The following is a 22048-nucleotide window of genomic DNA, read 5'->3' on the forward strand; positions in this document are numbered from 1 at the left end:
AACCGATCCAACATGAGTCTGACTGAGAAAGACAAGGCTGCCGTCAAGGCACTCTGGGCCAAGGTCTCCAAGGTTGTGGATACTGTTGGAGGCGAAGCTTTGGGCAGGTAAGGCTGTATTGGCACTTCTTTATTGAATTCAGTTCAATTGAATTTTATTTATACAGCGCCAAATTACAGCAACAGTCGCCTCAAATATTTAAACACACTTCAGATGTGTGTTTCCACTACTTAAAATAAGCTCGTGCTCCAGGTGAGGCTCGAACTCACAACCTCGGCATAACTCTGCAGGCTACTGTCTTATAAGTACCGCGCGCTGACCGATTGCGCCACTGGAGCTTGTGACCCACCATGTTCATCTCTGCTTCCACAGGATGCTCCTCGTGTATCCGCAAACCAAGACTTACTTCTCCCACTGGCCGGACCTGACTCCCGGTTCTGAGCCCGTGATGGTTCACGGAAAGCTGATCTTGGGTGGAGTCACTGAGGCCGTGTCCAAGATTGACAACCTGAGAGGCGGCCTGCTGGAACTGAGCGAGCTGCACGCCTTCAAGCTGAGGGTGGATCCATCTAACTTCAAGGTAAGACGCGGATCATGTGCATTTGCGATTTCAGTTATAAACAGAGGTTATTGTCTGTTCCTATTTCACGCACGGTTAATTTATGTAACAAAGTAATCCAACGTATTGAAAAGATTGTTCTTAAGAAGATCGAGTTTATTGACTATGCATTTGTACTAACAAACAGTCTGTTTATTAAAAGCGATTTCTACCGAGCAAACTTCATATATTTGGTGTAAACTGTTTCCTCTCTCTGCAGATGCTGGCTCAGTCCCTTATGGTGGTGATCGCCACTATGTTCCCTAAAGATTTCACCCCGGAAACTCATGTCGCCTTCGACAAATTCTTGGCCGCCGTGGCCCTGGGTCTCTCTGAGAAATACCGTTGAGATGTCGGCAGTGAAAAGCGCAGTTTGTGACCATTAAAATCATGGTTGGAAAACGAAAATAAAGCATGTCGCCAAAAATAATCCTGCTCTGTGTGTGTGTGTTTTTCTTTTTTTAAATATCTCACTGTGTCGTTTCACACCTGCACACGTGACACTGCAGAAAAAAGTCCCAATAAAGAGTTTAGTTTAAATGGCAGTGTTCTTTTTTATGGGGAAGAACTGAGAAAAAATGATTTTATGTATTTTTCTTGATTTATTTTATACTAAACAACAATCCATAGATTACAAACTGCCATGGAATAACAGTATCAAAAAGAAATATCCAAAAGTATGCCCTTTTTTAAATATATGGAATGAAAGACAGAGCTTATGGATATATTGAATCCTGCACCACAGCTGTAAATGGAGTCATTTCATTATGATTCGGAGTTTATCATCACCCAGAATGATCCTGCAAAAACAGGAAGAGACAGTGACACTGGTGTATCATTCCTGTGGTTTAATTTAGTAATCCAGTTATGTGTAACTTCTCTTACCTGACCAAAGCAGCGGCCACAAGACCTCCCCCAATGGGACCGACCCAGTACACCCAGTGGTAAGTCCAGTAACCGGTCACCACAGCTGGACCGAAAGCTCTGGCAGGATTTAGACATGTTCCTGATATATCACCCCTGCACATAAGTGATAAAGTTAAACAAGAGGAAAAACAAGTTTTTAAATCATTTACTTAAGCACAATATAAAATCCTGCTTAAGTAGGCCAATAATGCAAAACACTTTAGAATATGCCTAAAGCACCAAAAGCAATCAGACCAGGATATCATATATTTTTACAATATTATTAATGGGTCAGGTGAACAACACTAGAGGGCAATTTTAAGCCAATAGCACAAGTCATCTTCAAGTGCAGGATCTACCATGGATCGCACTACCAGAAGGAAACATTGCAGAAGTTGAGGACAGCTACACGTATCTGGGAATCCCACAGGCAAATAGCAAGAACAAGATCCAGGCTATCAAATTAATATCACCGCCCTGCCTGTGATCAGGTAAAATGGTAAATGGCCTGTATTTGTATAGCGCTTTACTAGTCCCTAAGGACCCCAAAGCACTTTACACATTCAGTCATCCACCCACTGGTGATGGCAAGCTACATTGTAGCCATAGCTGCCCTGGGGCGCACTGACAGAGGCAAGGGTGAAGTGTCTTGCCCAAGGACACAACAACCGAGACTCGAACCGGCAATCTTCCGATTACAAGGCGAACTCCCAACTCTTGAGCCAAGATCGCTGCTGGACAGGGCCCTGTGTCTCACCCTGCCAAGACATTGATTATGACCGTACAGCCCACCAGGAAAGGAGCCAGTGGGGTTTTCGTCCTGGTATTGACAGCCACCAGCAGCACCACCAAAGTTATCAGGCAGGTCATGGCCACCTCTCCGAATATGGCTCGTGACAGCTGGCTGTCTGACTTGAGGATAGTAAACGCTGCTCCCGTGGCATTGATGAAGCGTTCTGGAGGGGTCATCAGCTATGAAACAGTAGAGTTGTGGTGAAAATTTCACAGGATACTCAAACATGCATTTAGAAGATGTGAAGGTGCTGAACCTTCAACTGACCTTGGCCATTCCAGCTCCCACCACTCCTCCAATCAGCTGGCAGACAATATAGAGCCCCGCCATCATCAGGTCCATCCCTCCACACAGGTAGATGGCAACAGTGAAGGGAGGGTTAAAGTGAGAGCCACTGGGAGGAGGCAAAGGAGCAACAAAGACAAAGTTGAGAACAAACTGAGCTAACTCCACTCAAATCTGGTAAATGTCTACACCGTAAACCTTTAACCCAGAGTTATCAAACATAAGGCCCAGGGGCCAGAATGGGCCAGCAAAGACTCCTGATAAACACCTCCCCATGAACACTCATGCTACTTCAAAGTAAAACAAGGTGATAGATTAACAATGAAATGACAGAAAAGTTATTTTTGTCACTTACTGTAAAAATTTATTTTTGTTACAATGAAGCCACAGTCAAATAAATAAATCTGTGCATTAACAAAAATGGTCTGTTTTATAATTACAGGATAGTTTGGGCGATGACCTATAAGAAATTGTTATTTGTTATGTGATTTTACACATTTAATTCAAACAATTTAACCCCAAAGAGTTATGCCGACAGATTTCTTGCATTTTCTGCAGTGACGCGCTGTCGAAACTGACCTTCCTTTTCTTATATAAAGACATCACAAGGATTAAATGTGTCATGTGGCACGCTACGTCAAATCCCTGCTTTACCCTCTAGATTTTTTAAATTGATTTATTTGCATCAATCATACATACACTGCCTCGTTTATCTACAAAAGATATCCTGAAAAGATTTAAGGTAGGTAAATGAACTTTATCTTTAACCTTCAAGTAACCAAGGTTAAAGTTTGACATAAATGATATTCAAACAAACAATCCAACAACTAAAACATAAATGCCAACGTTTGACTTAATAAATAACTTTACCTGATTTTATCCATGACAGCCACCAGCACGGCTACAGCCAGACCGTGCACCAGGGCTGGCTGTAGCCGTCCAGCTTCTGGTACGTTCTCGATCACAGACACACAGCCGATGAAAACAAAGAACAAGGTCCCCACAATTTCAGCCAAGCAGGGCTGGTACAATCTCTCGTATTTGTTAGGTTGAGGTTTCAACACGGGTTTAGTCTTCATAGGCTCCATTAGAGCAGAATCTCCCATTTCAATTTGCTCCTCGCCCATTGTCGCTCCTTATTTGCCTGCACCTGCAGCTGGCTTCTCTGTACTCGGACCAGTGTGCCGAAGTGCCGAAGGTGCTGCAAGGTGTTGGGGTTTATTAATAATCATCCCCCATAACCTGCACACTGCAAACATATTGCATCACTGGTCATAAAAGCATAAAGAATGAATTATTGAGCCATATAAATGTTCTTCACACCTGTTCAGCCATGCTTGGCAGTGTTTGAAGGAGTGCACTTAAGTGACATCTTTAAAAAAAATAAAACATAAAACGCATAAAACATAATGATGCATGAGGGAGGGGTGGAGGTCACAAGTTCCAGAGTTAAAGTATTCTTCTGTCATAACAATCATTGTCTTTGCTTTATTTGCATCCCCTGCCAAACCTAAAGCAATCGCCAAGCGTCTATATAGATAAGCTAGATTAGAGACTTTGCAGAAAGTTATGGTCCAGGGTAGGTGGATTTTACACTCTTGGATAACAACACTGAACTTTAGATTATGTCAGACTAATTACATCCTAAACTAAGATAAACATGTATGTACCGAAACATATTTATATTATTTAATAGACAAATGGCATCAAAGAGGCCAAACGTCACAAAGAACAAAGAGAAAAGAGCGGTCAGAATCGTGCATCTGACCGTGAATCAAAATCTTGTTTCTCAAATTTATAACACAAGCAGCTCAGCCAGTGCAAATACAGCAGAAAATAATCAAACAGTGTCATATGACAATATATCAACCATTGGGACGTTTTCTTTTTCGGCAAATCCTCTTTTTTTAATATGTGTGACATTTTTTTAGCGTTTATGCACTGCTGCAAGTACTTTGATACTTTCCCTCTATTGACCCTGAGACGCGACGGATTCAATAAAAAGAACTGAGAAAGTAAGTAAGTAAAAATATTATTTATATAGCACCTTTCAGGACAAAGATCACAAAGTGCTTCACAAGAAAAAAACATAATGTTGGTCTGTGCTGTTTTGACTTTGTTTTGTATTTTTGTTTCCTTATATTGTTGGAAATATGTTAAGTTCTTGTGTTGCCGCTAGTAGTTAGGATTTAGTCGAGTTTCATTCTCGTTTTACTACTTTTATAACATTTATAAGTCTTCTCTTGTCTTCAGTGTCAATATGTCGTATTTCTTGTCTGCGTGTTACATGTCATCAAGCTTGTGTGTCACGTCTTCATTTCTCTGTTTCCTGTTTTATTTTGAACGTCTCTTGTTTCTCTGTTCAATGTGTTTACTTTTCCCCTGTGAGGTAGTTATGTTCATTTGTGTCAGCTGTTTCTACTTCCCCTGATCACCTCCTGTGTGTATTTAATCTGTTTGTTTTCATCCATTCCTTGTCAGGTCATCTGTTGTTTCTTGCCATGTTTCCAAGTTTCTTGTCCAGTTTCATGTCAGGGTTCTTCATGTTGTTTTTTTAGTTCTCCCAGTTTAGGTTAATGTTTAGTTTTGTATCAGTGTGCCTTACCTTATGTTCTGCTTCTGAATACTGTGACAAATACCAGGGCATTTAAAACAAAGACAAAAAATTAACCAAATGCAATTCCAAAAAGATGAGTTTTTAAGTTGTTGGGGTTTTTTTTTTTAAGAGACTACTGAATCCACAGATCTCAAGCTCACAGGAAGAGAGTTCCTTAATGTGGGGGCCACAGTGTCAAAAGCTCTGTCTCCCTGATTTCACAGCCTTGTTTGCTGTATAACAGGGGTGGGCAACTCCAGGCCTCAAGTGCCGGTGTCCTGCAGATTTTAGATGTGTCCAATTAAAAAAATTTAAACGACCTCCTCAACATGTCTTGAAGTTCTCCAGATGCCTGGTAATGAACTAATCATTTGATTCAGGTGTGTTGACCCGGGGTGATATCTAAAACCTGCAGGAGACCGGCCCTCGAGGCCTGGAGTTGCCTAACCCTGCTGTATAACAAATAGGCCCTGATCACATGACCTCACGGACCTGCTAGGGACACAGGGCTGTAGAAGTTCAATAATCTAAGCTGGTGCTTGTCCATGAAGAGCTCTAAAAGTCAGAACCAGAATCTTAAAATGGAGCCAATGGAGCTGTATTAGCAATGGCGTCACATGCGAGTACTTTGGTCAGAAGCCTTGCTGCAGCGTTTTGAACAACCTGCAGATGTTCCAGGGAGTTTTTGCTTAGACTTATAAATGATCAATTACAGTAGTCCAAATGTGATTAAATAAATACATGTATAGCAGCCTCCAGTTCAGTACGTGACACAATAGGACTTAGTAAATAAGTAAGTTAGATTTCTTGATTGTTTCATTGATTGATTGATTGACTAAAGCTTACTTACAAAACACTAGAAGGTGTTGCGACCCAACTTGTTTTCCTTGAAGTTTGCTATTTCTGTTTTTAATTCGTACAACCTGTTTCTTCAATCTTATCACATCTCACAGTGAGGTTAGATAAGATTATGAGATGGAGATCAAAAGATTATAGTGATAAGATTGTACTATAATGTTATGTGTATTATACAACACATCTATTGACAGCATTCTTCAACGGAGTAATTGTACATCCACCTTTTTTCCTATCTTAAATCCAGTACTGTGCAAATGTCTCATTTCTTTTTATCTTTTTTTATATCTTTCTCCCAAGGACAGACTTTATTGTTTTTTGGTCTGGAAGTTCTCCGGGCTTCCTAAAGGTCTTTCAAAGTTTTTCTTGGACATTGACTGCTTTTTCACTCACTTTTAGTCAACTGCTTGTACCTGAGCATTTTCAGAGAAAACCAGAGCCACTTAACACTGACTCGTGAGTCGTGATTTATCTAACCACTTAAAAAAGCACATAACTCAAGGGATGAACCAGTGTTGGGTTTTCACATAAAACACGAGTTAACAAATAACCTATTTTAAATCTTTAGGCACTTTGCTAATAGCAACCTGTTGAAAAACACATCATTTATTCCTTCCAAAAGGTTGATTCTGTTCATCTGGACGTAGCATTTTCAGCATAGCGTAGCGCAACATAGCATTTTCAGCGTAGCGCAATGCTATGTCCAGATGAACAGAATCAAACCTTTTGGGATTTACTTACCTGAATGATTGAGCATGCATCAAGACATTATTTATTTCTATTTGTACAGTTAAATGATGCTGACATGGTTTGACGGGCATAAAATTATAGTTTTGCTCCACGAAGCTGATTACCAAAGAGCTATTAGCTAAAAGCCTGACATATCTCAGCATTCTGTGGAGGACAAAAACAAGAAGTGGCAGGCTAAAACCTAAAAAACAATCAACAGTAGGGGAACAGTATCTGAAAGTCATGTCCTTAAGATTTGACAAAGGCCTGTTCACTGAAGCCTCATCAGAAATGGTCTCTGTGGAAGACTGGCTGGAAACTGGAGACTGGAAAGGAGGGAGAAAAGGCTAAGGCATGCTAGCTTACACGAGAACTGGACTGAAAAACGGCGGGAACGGGTTTTATGGTGTGTTGAATTGAGAATTGAAGCAGGTCAGGAGAGAGGTCCAACAGCGAGTGCTTACAGCCATCTGTAAAACAGGTGGAGGCTCTGTCATGGTTTGGAGAGCCAGTGGTGTTGAGGATCTTGTCAACATTGATGGAATTATGAAGACAGACAAGAACAGTCAGATTTTGATCTGCCACGCAGTAACATGTTTAAGGCATCTGATTGGCAAAGGCTTCATTTATTAACCTCACACCACCACTGCAGTAAAAGCATACGTGTATAGAAACACACACAGTGGACACTATCAGTCATGGGCTGGTCTACCTAGGCAGAGTATAAAAGCGCTACATAAGAAGCAGTCCTTTTACTTTCAAACTCAACAGAATTGTACAAGCTAGGTTTTTTCGTTATATGCTGTCTTTCATCAACATGTATTAGCACGTTTCAATAATTCCCCAACGAGATTTACAATGAGTGACTCAAGACTTTTGTTCATTTTGATTATGAAATTTTCACTTGCAACGGAGTATTTTGTCTTAAAAAAAAAGAAAAAAAAGAATCTACGTTTCAAGTATCATTGGATCGAAGTACACCAGTTTATGATTCTAATCTGCCTTTATATTTTAAGCCACTGGCCTGTCCTTGTACCGTCATTTAAGTAATAAAACTATTAAAATACTCCTTGCCATGTGGGACTTTGATTCAAACAAATACAAAAGACTCAACTAAGTAGTGCAGAGAGCAGACAGTGTGAGCGTTTGAAAGAAACTTTTATTGTTAAATATGCCTGGACTTTTTCCAGCCAAACAATAGAAGCCAACAGTTATGGTGGATATCTGTAGGCACAGATTCTTCCCATGTTGCTGAGAAATGTATGACCATCCGAATGGAAAAGATGCCAAGATACACATCAACTGGTTGTGGTCTCTGCAGTCCTCTTTAATGAATTAGGCCTTCACTTTAGCACAACTCGAGTTTTATGGTCACCGATCAACAACCTGCGAAAAAAGATAATCTTTACTGGTTGTTTCCATCACATTTATTATCCATTTATTGTCATGACCTTTCATTCATCTAAGAAAGATTTGCTAAAATGCACATGATGTGGTACAAAGCCACTGTGTGCCTTTTACACATATTCCATCTTTTGTAGGATGTGTGTATTCTGAATACACAGATTCTTCAAAGAGGCATAATCTAAATAGAAACAACATTAGAGAGACTTAATGTAACTGCAAAGTGTTTCTCATAAGACCCCAGGAGTTCCAGTGTAGTAGGTGTGTTGGGTCTATAAATGGTTAAGAAGGATTTAATACTTAAGCATTATGATTGGCCTTGCAGAAGTAACTAATAATAAATAAATAAGACCTACCGAAATACTAAGAGTATTTAAAAAGGTGAACGTAATATTGTGGCTGACTATCGTACTTGAACTGACTTGCCACCCACTTTCATCCCAACAGTAGTACTGCAATGCTACATGAATATGGCCTTTTTTACGAGGAACTACAAATCTATACTAGACATATGTGAAATGTGCACGTTTGACTTTTGGACGCAAAAGCAAATAACATGTCCTGAATCTTTACCTGATGATGCTGACAGTTAGCAGTGCACCAGCAACGGGTCCAACCCAGAAGACCCAGTGATTGTCCCAGTGGTTGGCAGCCATGGCAGGACCAAAGGCACGGGCAGGGTTCATGCAAGCTCCAGACAAAGTCCCTCTGAAATAACAGTCATGACAAACCAACACGTTAATACAGCTGGAGATCAGTGATGCAGATCAGCAGCACACTTCTCATGCAAGAAAAACAGGATATACAAGCAATGGGATAATGGTCCACATGCTTGTGCATGACATAAAGACTCATTTAAAAGGGAAACTTGACGAAGTTAATAAACTCATGAGGATACATTAGAGGAAACAGAGATTAACCTGTTCCAGTGGTTCTCAGACCTTTGCTGCCATGTCTTGCTTTATGAGCTGAAAGAAGTTCACACCCTACATCTTTTAATTTGTATCAGTGATTTAAGTTAAAAAAAAAAAAGTTTAATTTTAGTAAAGTAAAAAGATGATGTAGTAGCAGTAGAACGCTCTTGTTTATTTTCCCTAAAAAAAAAAAATCATATTATCATATCATACTAGTTTCACTTTCATTCCCCCCCATTAGCAACACCCCCCAAGGTGGCACTGCCCCACAGTCTGAGACCCCCTGGGCTATAATAAGAACCAGTATCTTTAGGTTCTGCCATTTTGAATTTTACTTTTTCTCCTTTTCAGTACTTATTACAAAAGTCAACCAAAAGCAGGACAAAATAAACAAGTAGACCTTTTTTTATTATTATTATTATTTTAAATCTGAAACCACGGCTCCTATCAATGCCCTAATAGTGATCAGAGTCTAGCTCCCAGTGATTCCTCCTGAGATTCTTACCCAGCAAGTATGTTGGCAGCCACAGTGAGGCCAATGCAAAAAGGAACCCCGTCTGTTTGGGTTCTCCTGTTGACGGCCCCCAGGCACACCACCATGGTGAGGATCAGGGTCAACAACATTTCTACCAGGGTGGATCTACCAGCGTCAGCAGAGACCACTTTAAAGGCTCCTCCGAGGGAAGCGGTATAGTTATTAGAGGGATACACTGCCTAAAAGCACAACAAGTAGAACACATAGGATATAACATGACTGGAACCTTAACTCTTTTTTCAGTAAATCAAAATATCATTTAATGATCTTAAATTACAATCTTGTATGGTAAATGTTTTTGGCTCAGTCTTGATAAGGTCAAGTCAATGATGTTATCAATCTTGAAGTCAAAGTGCTGCTTGGTAAGTAATCAGAAATCACAATTCTGAACTGTCATAGTGTGTCATCCATATTTATACACAGCAAGTCGAAAATATTGGGTTCAATGATGTAAAAATGATGACATAACCTTGTAAATTCACATTTTACATGACAAAACATTAGAGTCATGCCAGAATAAACAAACGCTGACTTACTCAAAACTAAGATCAAAGTAAAAATGATGAAAAAATGAAAATTCAAGTCTTGAGAGCCCATTTTGACTGATTTTTACAGATTTTAAAACATATCACTCCATCAGTTAATTAGTTAATTCATTTATTAATTATTATTATTTCTGCATTGCAAGTTTTTTTAAACTTTTACATTGAAATATAGAAATAACATAATTAAATGAAATATATAGTGATTTGCACAACTTACAGAAAACTATTTGTAACAAAATAAAACCCTAAACATATTGTTGACATCTTCTTACCACTATCTAAAGGCCAATGATTACAAAGAAAAACAAATTTTCCACACTGGCAGTGCATGAAATAACATTTTTTGCATTTTAGCATTTAGTTAAAAAAATCAACAATTAGACTGACGACAAAATTTAACATCTTGACTTATAATGAATCTTTTATTTAGACATCTTTTATTTAGACTATATCTTACCTTTGACAAAAAAGCACCAACCACTCCTCCGGCCATCTGAGCTACGATGTAAGGTACGAGCAAAATCAGCTTCATCCCCCCGCACAGGTAGACGCTCAGCGACACTGCAGGATTAAAGTGTCCCCCACTGCAAGAATTGGAATTAATTTTAGTCTATAAAGTGATCAAGCAGTCACAACTGTCCGTCAAAAATGGATGAATAGATGAAAAAGGATCAAAGAATAGAGTGGGATGAAAAGAGCATTTGAATAATGTGTTTATGTGTGTGCTACCTTTGTTGTATCAAACTGAGGCAATACAAAGTGTGACAAAAAAATGCATCAGAATATTTTTAAAAGGGTTTTTTTGCTGTGGTTTCCAACACCTAGATGCTCTTTAAATTAAAGCAACTTCTACAAGTTAGGGCTTTTTACTCTAAGCACTAAATCCTAAAAATATCCATAAATTTCTTTTTTCTTTGCTTTTACACTAACCAAAATCCCCCCAAAATTCTATTTTAATACTGTAAGAACAAGAAGAAAAAACAGTATATAATAAATCTGTACCTGATTTGTCCAAACACTGTGATCAGCACTCCCAGGGCCAGTCCATGTGCCACGGCAGGCTGGATGACACCCCCCGTTTCCACGTTCCCGATAACAGAGGCACACCCCACAAATACGAACAAGCAGGTTCCCAACAGCTCAGCCAGACAGGGCTGCACGTACAGCTCATATTTGCATCGTATCTTACTTCTGTTGCCAATGTCTTTCTCCACCTTCGGCTCCCCCATTTCGGTTACTGTGAAGACCTCTGTCTTACTTTCTAGCCCTGACATGCTGTATTTGAAACCTTCTGCCCTGTGCTTGACTCCCTCCACTTCCACTGGTGGACTACAGTACGATCAGCATATAGTTCTGTATATAAGCCACACATATGATGATGCAAAAGGGAAATGCGTCCATGCGTTTTCGCTGTGATGCCCCTCCTGCCTGCAATTTTTTATACTGCCAAAATATTTAAGATGAGCTTGTTAAATGATTAGTCTTGTCATGGAACATCAAAGTAGTCAGGGTGAAGGTCCTGTTACACAATCACAATGTTTAGTTGTGTTTTTTTTTTTTTTATTGCTGAACCTAAGCTCATCAATAAGCCTACAGATACCAATACAAATAAATAAGTAACTTTTATGATCTATAAGGTCCCCTAAATAAAGTCATCAGTCAATGATACAACCCAACACAAAGTCTACCTGCGCAATTAATGCAATCAAGAATTCTCAGAACTTATCGTGGTGTTCACTCCCAAGAATATCGCACGCACTCTGGATAAGCCAAGGCTTTAAACATAATCGTTCAGATATGACGTCCATAACAAAGTAGATAACTGACAGTTCAACGACATCTTACACAAAAGATTTTCTTTAATTATCTGCACTTGATTGATCATCAAATATAATCAATAACAAACTAATCTGTCACTTTCTCTCAGCTAGGGTCAACATTTTGCAGGTAAATGTGAAATTAACGAGCATTTGTATGTATTTCACTATTTATGGCATGCAAGTAATAATCTGGTCAATAAATTAAATTAAAATGGCACATGAAAATCAGGAAAGCACAAATAAGTAACATCTGTGATTCTTAATACATTCTTTCATCTCCATCACACAAGAGCAGATTTGTTGATGTTTTGGACATGTTCACAATTCTCATCATGTCTTCGACACATACAGGGATATCAAGGATGCTTGTGAAACTGCATTTTGCTGAGGCCGGGACTTTTCACACCGGAACGAATCCCAGATGCGGGGCTCGGCAGAGAATTAATGACTTCCTCTTTCCTTAGGCCTCCTTTAACACGTCTTCTCCCGCTGTTGGTTTTGGCGGACACACACAAAAAGTGGCGCAATTTAATGCTCAAAACGCCAACTGAGAGAGACCTGTGGAAAGAGAACATGACCTGTTCTTGTTAATGGCCACAGCAGACATTCAAACTGATGAGCGGGGGATCTGAAAAACACGCACGAGTACGACAAAGTAAATACGCTGACAGTCACTTTGTCACCATTGTAGTCAGAGAACATCCTGAAACATAGCGTCTGTCACTTTGATGTCCTCTCACAGCTTACGTGTCCATTCATAAGGCTAACATTAAAGTGTGCATTACCCAGATTAAGCTTATCCTTGGTGGCCCAGCAGATATTGTAGTGCTGAAGAAGTTGTTGCAACAGTTCCTTCTCATCCAAGAACTCCAGACGCTCAATTCTGAAAGAAACGAAAATCTACTCAAGACTTTGTCTTAAAATGTGACTTTTCATTTCAGGAAGCTACAGTCATGTAGACTGTGGCGGGACCTTAAAAAAGCTAAACTGAAGCAACACTGAATGATTTCAAACTAGGTTTCAATAGATTGCTGCACTCAAAAAACAATATAAATAAATCGGGGGGGCTTGATTCACAGTACTGGATAATGCAACAATCCTATAAATACCTTTCACCGAGGCTTTTTCCAGATGAATTCCTCATAGTAAAACTCCACAACATTCCATATACAATATTCAATATTCTCGTTATCTCCAGTCAGAGAATCCATAAAAATGGACATCAATTATAATGTCAGGACTTCAAACTTTACTGGCCTTCACTGGCAGCTTTACTAGCGCATAAAATGGTAACAGTCGCAATTTAACTGGATTAAGATGAAGAAGCAAGACAAGAACCCGAGCAAGTGCACTCTACGCTCGGCGAGTATCAAACGTAACCACCAAAGCCGGACCTATCGACAATAAGAAAACTGGAGATATAGATTAAGCTTAAAAATTCTTTAATGAGCTAAAAATCACATAAAACTCAACTAATGTATATAAAGACATAAGACATAATTAAGTGAAACAATTTTAAAAACATTTCCATATTTAAAAAAAAACAGATAAAGATGAATTCATAGCTGAAAATGAGGAAAAAATGTGGAACATTTGATTTGCTAAATATATATTTGCTTACTTAATCCAGTGTAAATGTATAATGGTAAAATAAGGAAGTGAAAGCACTGTGGGAAAAGAGCAGAGAGGTGGAGAAAGGGGAAGGATTTGAAATAAAAGAGTGTTTTAATGAGTCAGCAAGGTCACGAGTTCATGGACGACAAGAAGCGAATTTCGGGTAAATGGCCCTGGAAATTTACCAAAATGTGTAAATCATGACTCTGCCACGGCATTCACAGCACTTCCATTTACCAACTGCAAATGAGCTAACTTGTAATATCCGTATCGGAAAAGTGAAAAGGGTTATAAACATTTAAAGCATTCAAATAAGTTCAGAATTGTCTGCTTCAGCACAGCTGAGCTGCTTTATTTAACCAAGATAAATAAAGCAGCTATATGTTGATATGTTAGAGGACCTGAATACTAGAAATCCCTCCACCATCCACACACAGGTGGAGATGGGGAAAAAAAGACAGTAAAATAAACTCTTTTCCACCAACGCAGAGCCATTGCTGGTGCAGAGCCAGCACTCTGACAGTACTTTAGTGCATCCATGACATAACGTAACCAAACATTACATAGAGTTACATAATAAGTGTTTGGGTAATTTCTACAGAAGCACAGACCAGATAGCAGATATCAGATAAGCAGATATCCATCCTTCCATAGAGAAAGCATTTATATAGCCCCAAATAGCAACAACAGTTGCCTCAAGATTCTTGATACTGCCTGCATTACCTTGCCACATCATCCTGAGGGAGCATAGTGTAGACCGTCATCATATCTAGAGCGTCAACGTGTTCCCAGCCAGTTTTCAGAAACCGATCCTTCTGCAAACGAAGACAAATTAATGTCCTCCCAAAACAAAATAAATAATACAACCAGCAACGCAGTGTCATTTGTTAGTGTACACAGCATCTCTTGGATGTTCAATTCAATTTTATATAAGGAGCTTTATTATTGTAAGGTAAAGACCTCACAATAATAAAGAGAAAACCTCCAAAATCAGCCGACCCCATGTGAGCAAGTACTTGGCAACAGTGGGAAGGAAAAACTCATTTTTAACAAGAGAAAAAAACCTTCTCCAGGCTGAGTGAGGGGACTCAACTTGTTGGGGGTCTGTCTAAAACTTGACAGCTAGTTAACCTGCTCATAATCCCTCATGATGTGTATTGATGCTAACAAAGTCACTGATGAGATGGAGGTTACCTGAGAGTCCAGAGTCTGGCAGGCCTCCACTCCCGCCAGGGTGCACTGGCGACGCTGCAGGTTCTCGATCATCACTTGACCAAATCGATCGCTCATGTTGACCTGGACACAAAGACAGCGCATAAATCACATTTTGCTCCCTGTTACTCAGCTCCAATCTACATGAAGCATTTCAAATACTCAGTGTGTCGTACTTAGGTTGCAAACAGTTGATGACTAGAAAGGTACAAAAGAATTTGCAACTAATGCTTGGGAAAAAAAAAACAAGTACTTAATTATGAAGTTGTTAAATTTGTTTACCTGTTCATAGTTGATGAACATGGCAGTGTGAAAGGTTTCTGCTGCCCAGTGAACAAGGTTGGAGGAGTGAGATGGTGTCATGTAGACCAGCACACACTCTGACAGAAGCAATGTCGGTAACCTGGAGACGAGACCAGCACGTAAAAGAACAACATATCAAGAATGCACTTAGTGAGATCTCGGCAAAGACAAAACATTTATCCACATGCAGAAGAATATAATGTGCAGAAATGTCTTCATTTAATCCAGTGTAGTGGAAAAAAGTGAAGGTGCTCATATTCCTGTAATGCTGGTAGATGGGGAAAAAACAGCTTCCTGTTCTTATGCAAGCTTTCAATAGTAAATTAGGCCAAAAAAAAAAAAGTTCCCAGCTATCTCGAAAAGGTCCACTGGCCCTGCTGCAAAAATGTCCTTGTCTTATCTCTCTATGCCCTATTTTCATTCAACACAACTGGTAAAGTGATGCTACAGCTGAAATCTAAATATCAAACAGCTGAAGGATAGAAGGTGGCTGTAAAGATTCCTCATAAAAAAAAATGTATTAAAGTGGTGTCTAAGGTTGTAAAGGCAACCACAATAACACAATAACTTAAAAATGAATAATCTATTATGAGGTACACATTCATATAATAGACAGAACAGGAAACCATAAAAGCACACCACTGTTAAGGTTCTTTGTGTTTCATTTATAAAGCCAATTACTGTGTAAAATGTAAATGAAAAATTAAAAAGCAAATGATTTCCAAATCTCACAAACCCATATTTTATTCACAATAGAACACAGAAATGTCACAGTAAGAAAATGTAGCATTGTAAGAAAAACGTTTTTTGATGGCAGTAACATCAAAAAGTTCAGAAAATCTGTAGGAATCTCTGTGCGCAAGAGATAAGAACGTACATTTTGCACATCGTTTACAGGCTCCCCAATTGCTCAGTGACCTCATGGTTCTACTAAGAGTTTTGGGCTCCTAACGCACAGGAAGTGCAAGACACAATATTCTAAACTCTTATTTCAAACATTTTTTTCTACAGATCTTAAACAGAATCCTGCATAATTTTAAACTTAAAAAAGCTCATTTGTAATAAGTCATAAATAATCTACAGTGCTGTGTAAAATATTTCTTTTAAAATGTATTTATTTGAGACATGTGTCACACTTGCATGTTTCACAAATGCAATTTTTAAATGATCATTTCTAAAGGGACAAAACTTTTGCTTGTGTTTCTCGCTGGCTCTTTTTGTGTGTTGCAGAGTTGTATGTGTCATGTACCTGTAAATGCAGTGGTGTGTGGCATACAAAGAAACACAATAATATAAATAAACTACAACTATGGCGGTTAAAATGAATCTTCCATGTCGCGTTTCGCAATAGAACAAATTAGCGCTCAGATCTGCTGTTCATGAGTCATGCTAGCTCCCCGAGTTAGCATGTTTAGCAGAATGTAAGCAAAACCATGACTAAGCATACAGACGCATTTTAAGTCTGACTGAGTTTTAGTGTTTCATACTCAAGCGTGCCTTATGGGCGTGGCATGCAAGCTGCAGAAGGTTGACATTCCATCTGCTTTGCAGCCACACACATCAGTAGGGTGCCTCTTGTTATCTTCAGCTACTTACACACAACAAAGAGATAAGCTGCAATTCTTGAGGCCCTGAGCGAAAACAAATTACAACTGATAGAGAGCTGTAAAAGGTACTAATAAAGTGGAATGATAGGGAGCTTTTTTAAAATAGATTTTTCCATTTAAGAGATAAAATACAAAAATGTATAACACATACTCTGGGTTAAGTTGAAACTTTTTCAGTTTTTCATCCAAACTGGAGATGTCTCTGAGGTCCGCCCCAATGATACAGTAACGATCTGATTCGAGGCTGTGGGCATCTGGAGAAAGACAGAACCACAGTTAGAAAGAGTTGGAGTCATATAATTGGTATTTAAAGCCACTGAAGCATCATCTGGATACCAAAATAACTGCACCAGTTACTGCGTACCTAGCAGTAAGGAGTCTGTTGAGTGGGTTTCGATGATGGGTTTGGACAGAGGAGGTTTTGTCCTAATCAAAGAAAGCAAAGTCATAATTAAAACAGAATATCAGCAGTAAATAAGTATCCAGGTGTTCATACAAACTAGCAGAGATTTTCAGTTCCAAAGTGTTAAAAATGTATTTATACATTATAAATATACAAATCAGAACTATATAATTATTAGTTCATTAAGTGCATGTAGCTTTTAGTGTATTTTTCAACTCAAATTCCCTGTTAGTAAATTAATTAATGTGGCGTTTAAATTTTTCTTACAGGCTGATTTGTTTTGCAAATACAGTTACGATGTTACTCCAGCCCTTTTGTGGCCCAGCTGTAAATGATCTTTTTTATGAAACAAGAGGCTCTAGCTCCCTCTATGGATCGCTCCTCTACATTACAGTCACCAAAGAAACCAATATAAACATGACATTCCCTTTCCTTTCATTTAGTCATAATTAAATCCGCAGAGGAGGTTATAAGAACCATTCTGTATGCAAATATCATTGAATGAGGCTCGCTTCATTCCCCTAGAAAAATCCCAGATCCAGGCATTTGATTCTTGCATGCATGCACAAAAGGTTCAGCCTTGTGTGATCTTGTTATATATTTAATGGATATAAATTAAGATAATTAAACCTAAAACGATGACTAATATGCAAGTTCAAACTTAGAATTTTAAAGACTGGAATACAGCAGAAAAATCACGTTGTCTTACTTTATATTGTGTATTTTCCTTGCCACAACAGTTGGAAAGTCAACTTCAAAGAACTTCCGTGGCATGAGGTTTTCATCCTATAACACATATAAACACTCAAGATTAGCAGTAAGTTTTTTGAGGGCAAATAGAAGGTATTTGGATGCAGTCACGTCACAACATGAGACATGATTAAAGTCACAGATTAATGAAAATCAGATTTAGAGCAAGCTGATTGCTTGCAAACCTTTAGCCTCCAAAATGTGGTATCCAGTCCAGCACCCAGGTTGATGACTTGACAGTCACACTGTGTTTTCCTTAGAAACGCATCGAGGAGGTGGTTCACTCCCTGCACACGGGCGTAGTAACCTGTCAAATCACATGAGACACGCAAAAACTAACTAAACTGTACAACAAGTGTTATGAGCTGGTTATATTTCACCAGCTTATATGTTAAATGACAAATTATGAAATTATATTACAAATACTAGACAGAGATTGTCCAACAAGCTATAAAAGGCCACGTGGTTTTAAGGAAAGCTGCTTCATTACTTGCCTCTGTTGATTTCAGGGGCCTTTCGGTCTCCTACAGATCTTACAAAGTATTGGATATAAGGGTCCTTCCAGTAGCCTTTACTGGTAGCAAACCTATAACATAGATTTTATATACTACATGAAGCTGTGTCATACATTCAAAGCCAGATTACTCATTGAAATATTAAATTGATGCTTATGATAGAAACCCCACAAACAATACTACTAAACAGCCTAGTTGTGTCAACAACAACCAGAGAGGAGTTTCTGTATTTCAATGGTGTTGCTGTAAATAACGATAGCATTGAAATATCAGGGTAACTGACTCATGCAGAATGAGCTTTAGCCTTTGACTTCTTCGCCTTACGTTACCTTTACTGACTCCAAATGATGTTGTTACCTTTTGCATGTGGTTGCATCGTCACACGTCGCCCTCACTGCTTCATCAGCAGTGTCCGTGTCTGTGAAGGGTTGCCGAGCTGCCATTGGTGATTCCCGTCCTGCTGCTCGTCCACCTGCTGGGCTCTGGTTACCTGCTACAAGCTAACTAGTAAAACTGCAGAGAAAACACCGCGAGCGTAGTCGGGAGGCGGAAGTCCTGGTGAAAAGCCTGCAAGTTACGAGATGGCAGAAATAATAACCGGTACGTAACGAGGTTATAAATATCGCTGCCTATTTACAAACTACTTGGAGCTGAAAATGTATGAATAAACAACTGCCCGGAAGCAAAATATAATCACCTCCGGCTTGGGTTTGCTTTTCAGATTAAGAGTACTACAGGTGCTCTTATTTTGAAAAAGGAGGAAATAAACCTCGAGAGGTTAAAGGGGGGAAAAAGCAACGTAGAGTGCTGCAGTACTTTTGTGCAGTACTGCAAATGTTAGTATTGATCATATTGTGGTGGACCACTAGAGGGCTCCACTCACACCCAGTGTAGAGGAAGTGTGTTCCTGTGTTTTGTGGCGCGATATGCGCAGTTGATGTTGGAGACGAATAAAGAAGGAGTGAGAACTGAGAGCTGTGTCGTTGATGCTTACCTCCACAATATACCAAATAAATAGAGGGTCAGTACAGACAATACCAATACCAACATTAATACCTTTAACGTATAAAGACCACTTATGCAGGGGAGAACGGTGTGTCGTGATTTATGAGATGAATCATGACCAATTAGCACATTTTTGACACATTTTAATGGGCCACTGAATCACTGTGATTGTTAGTTTCTATAATAATTAGTTAATACATGGGGGGAAACACCTTGAAATATTTTGAAACTGGATTATTTATTTATTTATTATTTATTTTGAGACCTGGGATCCAAATGCACCTGTCTTTGAAGCACTTTGGGTCAGCTTCTGTTGTTTCAGTGTGGTATAGGCTATAAATAAATTAGACATGACAGTCGACACAAAAATGTTCAGACATTTTTTATTACGTATGTTTGAGATATCTTCTTCATCGGATGATACCCTAGACAAAATATGTTAAATTTGGAGCTGCCAGAGAGGACGTTCATGCAGAGGGCTGGTGTGACAGAAAGCTCTGGATCGGTTCAGATGGGAGGCAGATGATCCGCAGTAGCGACCCCTACAGGGGACAGCTGGAAGAAAAAAAAGGTGTGTGAGGTAAACCAGCTCTTACAGGATAACACTAACAAAACCACAACGATCAAAAGAGTTAAATAAGCACGTAGGCGTGCATATGCAGAACAATAACATATGAAATTGGACCTCTGACACAGGTGTGGGCAAACTGAAAGGGAAATCCCACCACGTTAAAGTCAGTCTCACTGAGGACACCGAATGTCACTCAGATGATCAGACAATTAATCCTTTTGAATTCTGCACAGGAAGTGTACAGCTGCTGAGATCATGAGACAAAGACTGTAATAAGCAGCTGTGAGGTTTGCATTAAACAGTCTGATACTGTCAGAGTGATTTCCGAACAATCCACATGACTGCATTAATGAACAGCTCAGTGGCAAATCTTTAAAATCCACAGTTTCGATCTTACAGAAGCGTAATGCATTTGGCTCTTGGCATAAGTCTTTTGGAGCCATTTCACTGGTGTCGGTTACTTGAGTTGAATGGCATTAAGGGTGAATATATAGCCTTTTTTATTGCTGCATAGCAAAAAGGATGTGGGCTCCATTCCCAGACTTGGTGATGCCAATGCTTCCTGTAAAATCCATCTCTTTCTGTGTATTGTCATTGCTTTCGTTTTATTTATTTATTTATTAGAAAGAACATCTTTTGTGTTCATTCTTGGTGGGTTTGACATAAATTTGAGATCATTAAACCCTGGAAGCCACGTTAAAAGAGTAGATCTTTATCAGTTGAATGAAATTCCTAATTATTATTAACATAAAGCCACATAAAAAGTCTGTAATATCAACAGCTTTGAAAGTGTCTTTTGCAGCAGCTGCATACCCTGCTCCCATTTTTTTCACTTCCAAGCTGTTTAGTCACTGGTCTTTGTGGAAAGTCCCATCTTTACTTGCATTTTTTCCTTATCTTTTTGTTTTATAATGTGCCTAATTTCTTTTGTTTCAGGTCAGTGAAACTTTTTTATTGTATTTTTGACTGGCTTAGGTCAGAATATATTCAAATGGTAATATGTTTTTTTCTTTAGATTTTAGTGACTTGTCGTTTAGGAAAGCAGCAAACCAAAGGCTCTTATCTGTCCTGCCAGTTTAAATTAAGTCTTTTTTTCCTTTGCTTAAATACAATGAGTCTGGAGACTTTTATTAGATTTTGCATAGTGAATTTTTGGTGGTGTGACTGTAGTTAATGATGTGGTCCATCTTCATGTTAAAGAAAAGGAACATTACTGGAGTCAAAGTTCATTACTGGAACTTAAAACAAATTCCTATAGTTTTAAGTTTTACAGTAGAACAAATTATCGGCCAAAAAAATACACTGCGTGAATGAGCATATAGAGGGCTTTCAAGCCTGCAGGAAACATAAAGCAGGAAATATTTACAAATTCACAAACAAGCTAACAAAGTTAAATCTACAGTTGTGTGAAACAAAGAAGGTTTTTAAGCACACCCTCAACTACTTCTGTTGGAATTAAGAGGGTCAGAAGGAGCCAGCTGCTAATGCACTTGATTCACTGGCCATTAGCAAGTGTGAGCACCTCTGTTTTGGCAGTTTGTAGGTCTGGAGCATTCAGGTGCATTAACATAATACCACAAGAGAGCACATTTACTCCGAGGTCAAACCGTGCAATGCTCAGAGAAACTGAAAAACAAAAACCCTTGAGCTACATCTTAGACTCTGCAGGCTTCAGTAACTCATTAAATATTAAAGTTCATGACAGTACAATTAGAAAAAAACAAGTATGACTTGTTTGGAAAGGTTGCCATGAGCCCTTTCTACCCCCCCCCCCCCCCCAAGAAAACAAACAAACAAACAAACATGGAAGCATGGTTTAGGTTTCCAAAGTTGCATCTGAACAAACCACAAGACTTTTGGAACAAGGCAAGAACAAAGTGGAGATGTCTGGCCATAATGCACAGTGCCGTGTTTGGCAAAACCCGAACAAGCACAAAAACACCTCAGACCAGCTTTCAAGCACGGTGGTGGAGGGGCGATTTGGGCTTGTTTTATAGACACAGGATCTGGGAGCCTTGCAGTCATTTAGTCGGCCGTGAACTCCTCTGTACATGCAAATATCTGGAGTCAAATATGAGCTCCAACAGA

General features: G+C 39.1%; 3 protein-coding genes across 3 annotated transcripts in view; 1 reads left to right on the forward strand and 2 right to left on the reverse strand.

Annotated features, from left to right (window-relative positions):
• Nucleotides 1–1028, forward strand: part of hbae5 (hemoglobin, alpha embryonic 5) — a 1080-nt gene extending 52 nt beyond the window's left edge. The window contains exons 1-3 of the mRNA XM_080872072.1: nt 1–107; nt 373–580; nt 819–1028. The exon at nt 1–107 is cut by the window's left edge and continues 52 nt beyond it. Of these exons, the coding sequence (XP_080728198.1) occupies nt 13–107; nt 373–580; nt 819–947 (432 nt within the window). The 5' untranslated portion in view covers nt 1–12 and the 3' untranslated portion in view covers nt 948–1028. The remainder of the gene's footprint in view (nt 108–372; nt 581–818) is intronic.
• Nucleotides 1029–1282: 254 nt separating this feature from the next.
• LOC308391136 (uncharacterized protein) lies at nt 1283–11790 on the reverse strand. Its single transcript, XM_080873605.1, has 10 exons — nt 11163–11790; nt 10618–10744; nt 9586–9794; nt 8740–8874; nt 8138–8148; nt 3453–3717; nt 2565–2691; nt 2262–2476; nt 1484–1618; nt 1283–1398 (listed from the first exon to the last, which is right to left on the reverse strand). The coding sequence occupies exons 1-10, from the start codon at nt 11432–11434 to the stop codon at nt 1356–1358; spliced, it is 1539 nt and encodes a 512-aa protein (XP_080729731.1). The 5' UTR covers nt 11435–11790; the 3' UTR covers nt 1283–1355.
• Nucleotides 11791–12001: 211 nt separating this feature from the next.
• Nucleotides 12002–19077, reverse strand: lcmt1 (leucine carboxyl methyltransferase 1). Its single transcript, XM_080872222.1, has 11 exons — nt 18742–19077; nt 18364–18455; nt 18055–18176; nt 17829–17905; nt 17081–17142; nt 16868–16970; nt 15089–15209; nt 14789–14890; nt 14318–14409; nt 12766–12863; nt 12002–12538 (listed from the first exon to the last, which is right to left on the reverse strand). The coding sequence occupies exons 1-11, from the start codon at nt 18825–18827 to the stop codon at nt 12516–12518; spliced, it is 978 nt and encodes a 325-aa protein (XP_080728348.1). The 5' UTR covers nt 18828–19077; the 3' UTR covers nt 12002–12515.
• Between the last annotated feature and the right edge of the window lie 2971 nt (nt 19078–22048).

The sequence above is a fragment of the Rhamphochromis sp. 'chilingali' genome, assembly GCF_963969265.1.
Source record: "Rhamphochromis sp. 'chilingali' genome assembly, chromosome: 22".
NCBI lineage: Eukaryota > Metazoa > Chordata > Actinopteri > Cichliformes > Cichlidae > Rhamphochromis > Rhamphochromis sp. 'chilingali'.